Raw genomic sequence first — 14,690 nt, 5'->3', positions numbered from 1 at the left:
GCCTCAAAAGATCAAATTTTGAGCACTCTAAGCCCAAGCATCGCTCTAGGCCCATCAAGCCTCGAAAGACCAAACTTCGAGCACTCTAAGCCTTGGCATCGCTCTAGGCCCATCAAGCCTCAAAAGATCAAACTTCGAGCACTCTAAGCCCTGGCATCGTTCCAGGCCCATCAAGCCTCGAAAGACCAAATTTCGAGCACTCTAAGCCCTGGCATCGCTCCAGGCCCATCAAGCCTCCAAAGATCAAACTTCGAGCACTCTAAGCCCTGGCATCGCTCTAGGCCCATCAAGCCTCGAAAGATCAAACTTCGAGCACTCTAAGCCCTGGCATCGTTCTAGGCCCATCAAGTCTCGAAAGATCAAACTTCGAGCATACAAAGCCCTGAATTCACTCCAGGCCCAATAAGCCTCAAAAAACCGATCCTCGAGCATCCCAAGCCCTGGCACCGCACCAGGCCCATCAAGCCTCGAAAGATCAAACTTCGAGCATACCAAGCCCTGGAATCGCACCAGGCCCAATAAGCCTCGAGAAGCCATTCCTCGAGTACCCTAAGCCCTAGCACCACACCAGGCCTATCAGGTCTCAAGAAACCAACACTCGAATACCTCGAATCCTAGTGTTATGCCAGATAATACTGCTTTAAAAGGCTAGAGCTCTAGAGGGCTCACCATCAAGGGATTGCGTATAGCACGAGACAAAAGTAGGGTCTTCGTGCTATAAGAATCTATGTTTGGATTGGTGGATGAGGAGTCAAGAGGTGCCTTCGGTCTCGGCAAGGCCCAATTAACAAGATGATAGGATTATACATGTCACGACAGCAAACCTTAAAATCACAATTAATGCTGTGTCAGGCTTGACCAACCGACGGCCAAACAACATTTAATGCCCCTGATTAAGGGAGAAGTGACATGGCAACATAAGGCAAGGCTTGAGGAAAGGATTAGACCCTTCAGGCTCCTAAATTTTCAGGATTACTCACGTAATCCAGATTGGGGGTAATGTATGCGAGGGACCATGCATAGAACGAACCATTGGATAATAACCAATGGAATCCAGATCTATAAATGGCACTGTCCTATGAAGGAATAACCAACCATAGAGGAGGAAAGCTGTCATAAGATATTGTATACTCGCCATACCACCATCTTTATCTTGATAGTTAGTCTTCTTTTCCTCCTCCTACATTGAGCATCTCCTCTGTTTTCCTTCGTATTTGTATTCCTAATATCACTATTATATTGCTGTTTTAGTATCTAGTTGAAAATAACCGCTACATATATATATATATAGGGGTTTGGAAGAGCGGCAATCAGATTCAGATTCAAATTTAGCCCCTTACCTTGATGGAATGCTAGAAGTCATTTTACGAAGTGAACTTTAGGTGTATCTTAAGGTTTTGAGACGTTCTAGATCTAATGGTTACATCCATTTTATGATCCGGTGGTAGGATTTTATGATTTTTCTAGCTTGGCCAAACTAGTTTTACCGGAATACCCTTATAAATGAATAGGGGCAAAATTGTGAGTTACAATCTATATATATATAGGGGTTTGGAAGAGCGGCAATCAGATTTAGATTCAGTTACTTAATTTGTACTAAACCATTCCCTTCAAGATATTGATTTACTATATATATATATATATATATATGTGTGTGTGTGTGTGTGTGAGAGAGAGAGAGAGAGAGAGAGAGAGAGATTTAGAGATTGACTTACTTCACATCGCGGCAATAGAGATTTGTAGTACTAATTTCGCCAAAAATGTAGACGGCGCTACGACAATAACGATTTATGTAAAGAAAAATGGGGTATTTTGAATTTGTGGCAAACTACAGAGTTTGTTGTAGTGATCGAAGACCTAAGTCATGAAAGAAGATTATCCAAGGTCCCAATAGTAGTAGAGTTCAAAACAACCTAAATATAAAAATAAAAATAAATGATAATTTCCTCATTTTAAACAACTGTATAAGCTTTTACCTAAATATAAAAATAAAAAAAATAAAAAATGCATTTATATAAGCAACAAGGAATTAGAGAAGCAAAATTTTACTACATCAAACCAAAAACCAAATATAAGCAGCCAATTTTACCAAAAATTCACGACTCATTAAACAAAAATGCTACTGATCACAACCAAAACTATTATGACTTGACAGACTTGATTTCATCCAACACTAGTTTAGTCAGCTGATGAATTAAGTGAACACGTTTTAGGTATAACTCCATTTCATGAATCTGCAAATATCTCCACTTTTCCTTCATATTTTCTGCATTGGCACTTCCAACCAATTGCATTCCTTCCTTCAAGAAGTTCCTCCCAGACTCCGACACTCCGTGGTTTACCCACTGCAATGACTCATTCAATCTGGGATACATGGACAAAAAATTCTCTCCACTAACTTTTATTCCACCACTAGCTGCTGCTACATATATACCACTACCCCATATCTTCTTTGAGAGTTCGAATGTCTTGCGCTCATGGGCTTAAGGAAAAACGGATTCTTGTCTTTTCCTGCATTTTTCCTGTACTTTTTCTTCATCCTACTGATCTTATCCGTCAGGTATTTCCTATATGCATTAGAGACGTCTCTAATGCACTTCCGATCAATTTTTATGTTTCATTTTTTTTCGATGTCTCTAAGCCCCATGAGCCCAAGAGATTGTATATGTTTACTATATATATATATATATAATGGTGCCTTTTATGTTTGGGTAACTATATATATATTCATAAATCCAAAATTCTCTTCACGTCTCGCCGGAAATGAAGAGACTATATCTTTTCATACTTGTTTAGGTAACTATATATATATATATAGAGAGAGAGATGTGAGATTGAGAGATTGATTTACTTCAAATCACGGCAATAGAGATTTGTAGTACTAATTTCCCCGAAAATGTAAACGGCATTGCAACAATAATGATTTATGTAAAGAAAAATGGGGTATTTTGAATTTGTGGCAAACTAAGCAACAATTCTGCTGTGAAACGTCCAAACCCCTATCTGAATCTGAATTTAAATCTAATTGCCTTTTGGTTTGATTGCTACTATTCCAAACCTCTTCATTCCACCACATATGGGTGCATTTTAATTTTAATGCTTTAATCTTATCCATCAGCTGTTTCCTAAGTGGAACGACATGAAGAGAATTTTTGATATATTCATAAAAGGCACCCATATCAGTATATGGGTCAGCCCTATTACTCAATTTGTACTCGACCATTCCCTTCAAGATGGCAATTTCATCCTCTTCGCTCCAGAACCTACTAAATACAGACTTCTTCTCTTCAATAGCTTGACGGCCATTGTTAACCTTTCTCTTCTTCCTCTTTGACTCCGGTATCTCATTTTGTTCCGATGTCTCTACCGGACGTTTCACAGAAGGCTTTGGGAAGGGTTTGGAAGAGTGGAAGATTCAGATTCTGATTCTGAATGAGAATCTTCTTCAGAACTGGATGAATTGGATTTTTGGATAGTTAGTGATCTCTTGTCAACAGGCAGAGGACTATTTATGTACAAAAATCCAATTCAACTAGTTCTGAAGAAGATTATCATTCAGAATCAAAATTAGAATCTAAATCTAAATCTGATAAGATACAATCTTAATTATTGGAGAGATTGTATCTTATCATACTTGTATATATATATATATATATATATGCATGTTTAGGAATATATCAAAAATGAAACATTAAAATTCATCATATGTCCAACAATTTGTCAAAAATGATATGAATATATCAAAAATTCTTCCTCTATCCAACAATTTGTGGTGGAATAAAAGGCACCTATATGTGGTGAAATAAAAATGATATGAATATATCAAAAATTCATCCTCTAACTAACAAAATGTGTCAACAATTTTTGATATATTCATACTGATATGGGTGCCTTTTACTCTCTTGTTGAACAGAGGATGAATTTTAATTGTTGGACAGAGGATGAATTTTCCTAAACGGAATGACATGAAGAGAATTGTTGCTTATATATCAATTTTAATGTTTCATTTATATTTAGGTAAATGCTTATATAGTAAACATATACATAAAATATCTCTCCAATCAATTTTAATGTCTCTAATTTTACTATATACATCGAACCAAAAATGAGATACCGAAGAAATAATTTTAATGCAAGAAAAACGTCCGGCAGAGACGTTAAAAAATTTTGCTTCTCTACTGATCTCAACTAAATCTGATTGCCTGAACCAATTTTAATGTCCGAGGAATAAGAGAAATGCTCACTAGCTCGAATGTCTTGAACTCATGGGTCGGGCAATTGTAATACCGGATCAAGGATCGGGTCTGGCTCTGATACCATCTATAACGGGTAGGCGCTTACCCATTTACCCAAAAGTTTAAGTTATTAGGTAGTATTACATAGCCACCCATTTATACATACTTTAACTCTCATCCAAATCCGATGTGGGACAAGTCCCACTTGTAACAATATTACACTGAGTGATGGACCGACATGAGTACAATAGGAGGATATGGCGATATATAAACACAAAATGTTTAAAATTAGTAAAAATAAAATGGACTATATGAAATGTAAATTTAACAGGTAATGATAATATTGTAATAATAAAATTAAGACCAAATGATTACTAGAAAGTAATTAATTTTGGTCCTTAAAGATCAATTGTACAAAAAGATAGAGAGATTGATGATGTTATAAGTAGTAGAATTGAAGTAGGTTTGACAAAGTGGAGGAATAATAGTGGAGAATTAATTGATAAACGAATAATAAATAAATTAAGGGTGAAAAGAATAAAGAATAATCATAACGCTGGCTATTTTATATGGTGTGGAATGTTGGGCGATAAAAAAGAGACGTGAACAACACATTCATGTGATGGAAAAGCGGAGGTCAAGATTGATGTTAGGAGTAATTAAGAAATATAAAATTAATAATCAATGGATTAGAGAGAAATTAGGTTTTGTTAAATATATATATATATATATATATATATATATATATATATATATATATATATATATGTAACTTTTGGTTTTAGGTTGCAACTATTCAAAAGATATTTGACTTTTGGTTTGCAACTCTTAAATTGATTACAACTATTCAGAAGATATGTGACTTTTAGTTTACAACTTTTGGAAGTTTATAAATAGCGATGGTGCAGCATATTCTGAATATATTTTTTCTATTCTCTTTCTTGTATTATATCCAGTCATAACAGTTTCAACGAGTGTTTAGGGAATTCCTTCAGTATTGCTAACTGCAGGAATTCAGACTTTGTTGTTTCCTGGGAGTGTTTTGCTACAGAACCCATTAGCAAACTCAATTTGAGTGGGGGCAAATACCACTTTAAGGAAAGTGAATACATGCCTCAAAGGTTGTATTTTGTTTGACATCAGTGTGCTTGAGAAGGTCTGGTTATCTCTAACAATTTCTAAATCAATTATCTTAACAATCTTAAAGTGTTATTTAGATGGAGACTATATCAGACAATACTATGTTCAAGGTTATGAATCAAGACTTTGTGAAGTTAGATCAAATTGATGGATCTAATTAGAAGGATAAATTAATGTTCCTACTCACTATTCTTAAAATCTCATATGTTCTAGATCCAAATCTCTAACCATTCCCAGAGTCAACAGATAAAGATACAGAGAAAATGATTGAAGATAGGAAGAAACGAGATGAAGATGAATTGGTTTGCAGAGGTTACATTCTGAACACACTTTCACACTGACTCTACGATCTCTATACTCCTATGAAGTTTCCTCGAAAAATTTGGAATGCACTAGAATTCAAGTACAAAACTGAGAAACTAGGTACAGATAAATTTTTAATATTTAAGTACTTTGAATTCTCAATGGTTGATAATTTGTCAGTTTTAGATCAAGTTCATGAATTACAAGTTCTAGTCACAAAGTTTCATGAAGTGAAAGTTGTACTTCCTGAATCCTTCTAAGTGGGGGCTATCATTTCAAAGTTGCCTCCTAGTTGGAATGATTATAGAAAGAAACTTTTGCACAAGATAGAAGAATTTACTTTGGAAGAAATATAAAAGCATTTGCGAATTGAAGAAGAAACTCGAATTCATGATAAGAAATATTATGTTGAAGATTCTTCCAGAGTGAATTATGTGGATGGAGGCAAATCAAATAAATATCATAAAAGCCTCAAGTTAAAAAATAAAGGGACTTTCAAAAGGAATCATCCTTATAAGAATAAAAATCCTTCTAGACCATGTTTTCATTATGGAAAGAAAGGACATTTTATTCATGATTGTAGGTACAAAAAGTACGAAAAGAAAGAGAATGCTAACAATTCAAACAATGCTAATGTAATGGAAGAGAAGATTTTAGATCTTGTTGCTATGGTATCTGCAGTGCAAATTGGCATAATTACTGAATTGAACATGGCAACAACAACTAAATCTTTAGATTGGTGGCTTGATTCTGGGGCTACTATTCATGTTTGTAATGATAAATCACATTACAAAACTTATGAATCTGTAAATGATTAAGAAGTTCTGATGGGAAATCACAACTCTGCCAAAGTTTTGGGAAAAAGGGAATGTTGAAATTTAATTTACTTCAGGAAAGCAGTTGACATTGCAGAATGTTCTTCATGTCCCAGAAATTAAAAAGAATCTTGTATCTGCAAATTTATTGTGTAAGAGTGGCATTAAAGCTATGTTAGAGGCTAGTAAGTTAATTCTATTTAAGAACGGAATTTTTGTTGGGAAGGGTTATGCTTGTGATGGAATGATTAAACTAAGTACTAATAAAATAAGTCATTATGCTTATATTGTTTGTTCTTCTTCTATTTGGCATGCACGTTTAGCACATTTAAATTTTAGATCTTTAAAGTATATGTTAAAGCATGGTTTTATTTCTTGTAGTGATTGCAATGATAAATGTGAAATTTGCATTGAATAAAAAATGACTAAGAAACCTTTTCCTAAAGCCAAGCGAAATTCACAACTATTAGAAATAATTCATTCTGACATTTGTGAATTAAATGAAAATTAACTATAAGAGGAAAAAGATATTTCATAACTTTTATTGACGATTGTTTTAGATTTACTTACGTATATCTAAGGGCTAGTAAAGATCAAGCTTTTGACATGTTTAAACGTTATGAGGCTAACATTGAAAATTAAAAGGAAAAGAAAATAAAAAATTCTTCGTATTGATAGGGGTAATGAATATTTTTCTAATGATTTTTCTGCTTATTGTGAAGAACATGGAATAATACATCAGAAAAGTGCACCTTACATTCCATAACAGAATGGTTTGGCCGGAAAAAAAAATAGGACACTTGTTGATATGGTTAATTCTATGTTGTTGAATGCTAAATTATCTATAAATCTATGGGGTAAAGCTTTACTTACTGCTTGTCATGTGCATAATAGATTCCATCTAGAAAAACACATATTTCACCTTATGAGATTTGGAAAGGAAGAAAACCAAACTTAGAATATCTTAAAGTGTGCGGGTGTTTAGCTTTTTATAGAATTCCTAATCCAAAGAAAACTAAATTAGGTCTAAGAGGAATAAAAAGTATTTTTGTAGGTTATGCTGAAAATTCTAAATCTTATAGACTATTAGACTTAAATTCTAATGTCATTGTTAAATATAGAGATATTGAATTTATAGAAAATAAATTTTGTCATGATATTTTGTATGAACCTATTCAAAGAAAATCTAATGATTTGGAATCTAATACATCTCTTAGAGACAAAAGGAAAATAAATGATGAAATGACTAGACCTAGGAAAAGTTAAAGAATTAGAAAAGAAAAGGCTTTAGATCCTGATTTTATTTCATCTCAAGCTATAATATTTCTAGTAGAAGGAGATAGAAATAAAGTTCTTAATAAAATACCCATTTTATTGAATATAGAAGATAATCCTAAAACATTTTCTGAAGCAATGGCTTCAAGAGATGCAGCTTTTTGGAAAGAGGCTATAAATGATGAAATGAATTCATTGTTGTCAAACCAAACTTGAATTTTGGTTGAATTACCACAAGGATCAAAACCAGTGAATTCTAAATGAGTATTTAGGAAAAAGTATAACACCAATGGATCTATTCAAACCTTTAAAGCCAGATTAGTAGCCAAGGGTTTTAAACAGAAGAAAGGTATTGATTATTTCGATACTTATGCACCCGTGGCTAGAATTGCATCTATTAGAGTTCTTATGACTTTGACTTCTATTTATCATTTACATGTGCATCAAATGGATGTAAAAACTACATTTTTAAATAGTGAACTTGAGGAAGAAATATATATGAAAAAACCAGAAGGTTTTGTCCTACCTGGAAATGAAAGGAAAGTTTGCAAATTAGTAAAGTCATTATATGGTTTAAAACAAGCACCAAGGCAATGGCATAAGAAATTTGATTCTGTGATACCATCATTTGATTTTAAGTATAATAATGCTGACAAATGCATTTATTCTAAATTCAAAAATGATTATGGTGTTATTATTTGTCTTTATGTTGATGACTTGCTAATTTTTGGAACAAATATGAGTGGTGTTTCTGAAATTAAGAAGTATCTAACTTCATGCTTTAAAATGAAAGATCTTAATGAAGTAGATACTATCTTAGGAATTAAAGTAAAGAAATATGAAAAGGGGTATGCATTGTGTCAATCTCATTATATTGGAAAGATACTTCTTAAATATAATTATTTGGGAATTAAAGAAGCTAGTACCTCTTATGATTCAAGTATTAAAATGCTTGAAAATTCTGGCAGAGCAATTGCACAACTTGAGTATGCTAGTGTTATAGGTAGTATGATGTATGTTATGCATTCTACAAGGCCAGATATAGCATTTGTTGTGTGCAAACTTTCTAGATACACAAGTAATCCTAGTACAATTCATTGAAAAACAATTATTAGAATCCTTGGATATCTTAAGGGAATAGTGGACCAAGGACTATTTTATTATGATTTTTCAACAGTACTAGAAGGATACTTAGATGATAGTTGGATTACTAGTGCGAGTGATAATAAGTCCACGTCTAGATGGATATTTATATTTGGTGGAGGAGTATTTCTTGGGTATCTAAGAAACAGACGTGTATAACACATTCAACAATGGAATATGAGTTTATTGCATTAGCGACAACCGGCAAGGAAGCAGAATGGTTGAGAAATTTGTTATTAGATATAGAGTTATGGCCACAACCGATGCCATCTATTTCTTTGCACTGCGATAGTGAGGCAACTATGTCTAGAACATATAATAAAATATATAATGGAAAGTCTAGATATATCAGTTTGAGACATGAGTATGTTAGACAATTAATAACTGATAGAGTTATTAACATAATATATGTTAAGTCAAGTAATAACTTAGCAGATCCTCTTACTAAAGGACTCTCAAGAGATTTGGTAAAAATTACATCTAATGGAATGAGGCTGAAACCATTTCTTAAAAATCACAAGTAATAGTAACCCGACTTTGTATTAGAATACCACTAGTCCAAAGTTTAATGGGTAATAACAAGTTACTGATATATGGTTGTATAAGTACTAGAAATATATATATATATATATATATATATATATATAAACTTCCCCTTCCAAGATGTTCAGTGTAGACTGCTACGTTTTGAGGATGAATTATATACTCTTACAGAAGTTCAAAATTTTGAAGTGTCTATAGTAGCAGGGACACATATTGAAACTTTTCCTATATAAACATAAGAAGTGGTGCCGCTTCTAGCAAGGGTTATTAGGGTTTACTCTTGTAAATGTTCATGAAACTAAGATGAGCACATAGCCATAATAGTGCTAAAGAAAATATGAACATCTTATAGAAACTGGATAGAATCACGTGTGTGGTATTTCTGGTTTTAATCAAAAGGAGACTTGGTTTAAGCTAAGGCCACCATTGTTATTTATTAAAACTTTGAATTACTTACACTAATTGATGAGCGCTGAAAAGTGCGCATTTAAACCCCTTAAACTTAGGTATTCTAGAACCTTTATCTATCTTATTTTTTCGTCTTATATTGATTCCGTGTTATTTCCATTTTCAGGTACTTATCCCCAAAATAAGCTAACTCAGCCAAATAAGAGTAGAAATGAAGCAATTCTGGGATGAATCAAAGAAAGGAGCAAAGTAGAGCAAAAGGAAGCAAAAGGTGGAATTTCAGCAACTTCGATCGATCTCAAGAAAAGTTCGATCGATCCAACTTTCATCGATCTCAGCACTCCAAGATAGATCCAAGCCATGATGTCATCTTCAGAGATCCCAAAAGTTCGATCGATCCAACATCATTCTCTGATCGATCGAACTTTCTTGTCCTTATCCACATGCTAGATCTTATCCAGCTGTACCACCCTACCAACCACTTTTGTCATTTTCCTAAAAATATCTTCAAAATATCTCAGATTTGTTTTTATCCAAAAAATAGCCACCATTGAGGATCGATCCAGCTTCAATTCGATAGATCTCAGCCATGTTCGATCAATCTCACCACAAGTTCGATCGATCGAACTTCCCAAATCCTGAGAAAATCCAAATTCCAGCTCATTAAAAGTTGTCTCATATCCAATCATTAGAGGATTATTGGTGTACGAGCCCTACTCATTTGGGGTGATTTTTGACCTACCTATATAAGGAATATGAGCCACTTTTACACATATACACATACTTAAAGAAGATAATACTTAGTAAGGAAGAAAAGGAGAGAAGGAGGCTAGAGACACCATTGGAGACTCTTCATCAACCAAGGAGCAGATTTCTTCCATGGAGCTTGCCCTTGAGGGTTGGAAGACATCATTCATGAGTGGCTAGACATCCTCTTGGGGCTAGAGTTAGCCCTAAGCATGCTTTCTACTTCTTGATTTATATATTTTTGAGGGGATTTGTATTATGATACTTGTTTTGACACTTATATATATATAAATCTTGTTTATGGTTTAATGCTTCCAATTGATCATTTCATTCTATCCATATGTCTATGTATGCTAGAATAGATGTTCATGTGTTTGTCTCTATTTCTTGTGTTGTTGATGCATGTCTATGTGTATTAATGCTATAAATCTAGAGATTGTCAAGACATAGTGCTTAATGGCATGTTCTTGTGGTTTATTTGATGGTTCATACTCATTTCTTGATGGATGTACCTCTCCCTTAGTTTAATTAGTTTAATTTCATATCATTAGCTTAATTGTAGTGTAATTGTAGTTTAGATGCTAAATGGGAGGACAATCCATACTTGTTGTTGATGTTCCATACTTATGAAAGTAAGTAACATTTATCTCTAACCTTGTGATGTGTTTGGATTGTGAGCCTAAAGGAAGGATTAATGGCTTAATTTGATATGTTGTGCTATCCACCATGTTGTTTAGACAATATATGCTTAATTTGTCATCTATGCTTGTTGGAACAACCACACACACACACGCTTTGTTGCAATACATGTTTTCCCCTCATTAATCATTCATTAAGGGTGTAGAAAAGCTATGCTTAGTGGTGATCTCTAAACCCCAAGATCTCTCTCTCTTTTATTCTCTTCATTGCATTATTGTTTACTTTAGTTTAATTTGTATCTAATTTAATTCAACCAACTTTGATCACTCGACCTACTAACCCTAATCTTGATTTCTCAACCTAATACGACCCTTAATCCCTTGGGATGATCCCTTCTCACTCATACTACATAGTATAGGTGTTAAGCGGTTTATAAATTTAAAGTATGATACCCACTTGACACTAATTTCCAAACTCAAAGTGTTATACATTATTTTGTGTACACGCTCGGGTTATCATCACAATTTTTGGCGCCGTTGCCGGGGACTGATTGAAGGCAACGTCATATTTGTGGAATTAATTAGGAATTAGTACTCTTTTGATCGTGTCTTTACTTTGTTTTCAATTTTTATTACTTATTGTGTTTGTTCTTGTTTGACTAGGAGTATTGAGCTAGGAAGTAAGCAAAGGAGCATCCAAGCAAAGAAACTAAGCAAGCAAGAAAAAAAAGGCTAAAATAATAAATAAATAAATAAATTTCTAAGCTAAAAGCTAAAAATTTGGAGTTGAAGTGCTAAAGGACCTTTGTGAACTTTTTCTTACTCAATCTCTAATTAAATCGTTGGCCCGTGTGGAGGCTTGTAATTCAATTCTTAGATAAATCATGAGCCCACGTGGAGGAAATTTACTTTTCTTGCATATTGTTGATAACATGGGAGTATCGGAACATTAAATGTGGAAGAAGGTTGTTGATTGTTGATTTGTTATGAAGGTGAAGTGTTTGTTGTTATTGCTTGTCGTGTTGCATTGTGCATGCATGGTCGTAGATCATTGAGACCCACTCTTGTCCCTCTAAATTTTTATCTTGAATCCATTGTTCGAAACCCTAGGGGATGAGGAAGTTCTAGTCAATCCATTTCATCAATGGAAGGACACAATGAGGACCATGTGGAGGACCTTGGTTACATAGACCAACAAGGTATCCTCCACCCCAATGTGCATCATGATAACATGCAAGTTCCATTAGGTATGCCGAGGCCATTTGTTCATCCACCACAACAACAAGGCCAAGTTCCATTGGGAATGCCAAGGCCAATTTATGCTCCACCCCCTCCCATCATTCAAGGAAATCAAGGTGCCCATGTTGCACCTCCAATTGCTAATCCTCCCCTTGCTTTAAGAGATCACTATGTGCTTAATAAATATAATGCACCCACATACATTCAATTGCCACCATTTAGAGCACACCACTATAAGATCAAACCACAAACCATTCAAATGCTTCCTAACTATCATGGACTTCCAAGTGAAGAACCTTATAAGCATTTAGATGAGTTTCTTGAAGTATGTTCCACCGTAAAATACACGGACATGTCGGAAGAGGTCCTAAGGCTTAAACTTTTTCCATTTACCCTTAAAGACAAGGCAAAATATTGGTTTAACAATCTTAAGCCTTTTTCAATAACTTCTTGGGCAGAAATGCAACAAGAGTTCTTGAAGAAGTACTATCCAGTTTTTAAGACCAATGCCATGAGAACTTTAATTAGGGAATTTTCACATGGGGATGGGGAAACATTTCATGAGGCATGGGAACGCTTTAATGAATTGCTTTGGAAGTGTCCACATCATGACATGCCCAAATGGCAATTAGTTCAATATTTTTTTAAGATCTTATCGGATAATTACAACGGCATGGTTGATGCTTCCATGGGTGACTCTTACATTGATAGGCATGAGGATGACGTGTGGCGTCTTTATGAGAGCATGAGTGAAAATTCTTTGCATCGAACTTTATCTTCAAAGAATGGTAGAAATTCTAGTGGTATGAAGAGTATTGGCTTACATCAAGTCAACCACTCCAATGAAATTGCCACCGAGATGAAATCATTATTTCAAAGGTTTGATTAATTTTTGATTAACCAAAACTCCGGTGAATCAAGTATCTTCCTTCCCTAACCATTCTCATCATCATCTAATGAGACATGTATGACTTGTTCAAGTGTTTTACATTCTACTTCCAATTATCCCCATGGACATGTGCAAAGTGAGCATTATGAACAAGTAAATACAACATTTGTGAATCAAGGGAACAATCCTTATGGCAATTACTACAATCCTAGTTGGAGGAATCACCCGAATTTCTCTTGGAAAAACCAAGGTGAAGGCTCAAATCCTCCCCAAGGCGGTTTTCAAGGGAAATACATTCCACCTCCACTACAAAGCCAAGGTTCCCAAGGCTTTAAATCATCATACCAATCACAAGGAAACCAATTCTCTAATTCTCATTTTCCTAATCAACCATCATATTCCCAAGGAAATATTAGAAGTCCCGCTTTTGAAGAGAGAGTTTTAACCGCTTTGGGCACTTTAGAGCCAAATACACAATTACTTCATTATCACTCTCAATCCATTGCTAAGCTAGAAACCCAAGTAGGGAAAATAGCTAATACTTTGAATGTAAGAGAACAAGGGAAAATGCCTTTGAATGCCCCACCTAAGCAACAATGTGTTGTGGAGACTCATTCCTCATCGAAAGGTCACACAATAGAGCATGTCAATGCGGTGACTACCTTAAGAAGTGGAAAGATTGTGGACAACTAAGTAGGTATGTCCAATGAAGAGAGTGAACCGGTACAACCAAAAGTTAACACCCGTCCCGTTTCATATCCTATTCCTCCTTCATTTCATGTGCATGACCATATAAATGAGAATGTGTTGAAAAATGATTTTGAAAAGAAAGATTTGCAAAATGATTTGAAAACTTCTTGTATTGAAGAAACTTCAAAGAAAATTTCTGAAAAGGTTTTTGAGCCAAAAGCTTTATTTCTGGATGCCTTAAAAGGATCCATTTCAAATGACAAGGGAAAGGCCAAAGTAAATGAAATCATGGAAGTGTTTAGGCAAGTGAAAGTTAATCTTCCACTTTTGGATGCAATTAAGTAAATTCCGGCATATGCCAAATTCTTGAAAGACTTGTGCACCCAAAAGAGGAAGAACAAAAGCCAAGCACCTAAAAAAATGGTCTTAACCGAGCAAGTAAGCTCAATATTACAGCATAACCCTCTTCCAAAGTTTAAGGACCCCGATTCACCTACTACTTCATGCATCATTGGTGATCATATCATTAATCGGGCTCTTCTTGACCTAGGAGCAAGTGTTAATCTTCTTCCATACTCGGTATATGTCAAATTAGGCTTAGGAGACTTGAAACCGACGTCGGTAG

At 34.5% G+C, this 14,690-nt stretch overlaps 1 protein-coding gene and 1 pseudogene across 1 annotated transcript; both read right to left on the bottom strand.

Annotated features, from left to right (window-relative positions):
- Window positions 1-2,141: 2,141 nt before the first annotated feature.
- LOC132304802 (probable transcription factor At2g01370) lies at window positions 2,142-4,320 on the bottom strand. Its single transcript, XM_059802521.1, has 3 exons — window positions 4,288-4,320; window positions 3,175-3,385; window positions 2,142-2,482 (listed from the first exon to the last, which is right to left on the bottom strand). The coding sequence occupies exons 1-3, from the start codon at window positions 4,318-4,320 to the stop codon at window positions 2,142-2,144; spliced, it is 585 nt and encodes a 194-aa protein (XP_059658504.1).
- An 8,682-nt stretch (window positions 4,321-13,002) lies between these two features.
- Window positions 13,003-13,101, bottom strand: LOC132305858 (small nucleolar RNA R71; annotated as a pseudogene).
- Window positions 13,102-14,690: the final 1,589 nt, after the last annotated feature.

Source organism: Cornus florida, unplaced genomic scaffold, assembly GCF_030987335.1.
Source record: "Cornus florida cultivar Cherokee Brave unplaced genomic scaffold, ASM3098733v1 CherokeeBrave_3.0.0_Hap2_Chr04, whole genome shotgun sequence".
In the NCBI taxonomy this organism is placed as follows: domain Eukaryota; kingdom Viridiplantae; phylum Streptophyta; class Magnoliopsida; order Cornales; family Cornaceae; genus Cornus; species Cornus florida.
This window is presented reverse-complemented; position numbering and strand designations above follow the sequence as displayed.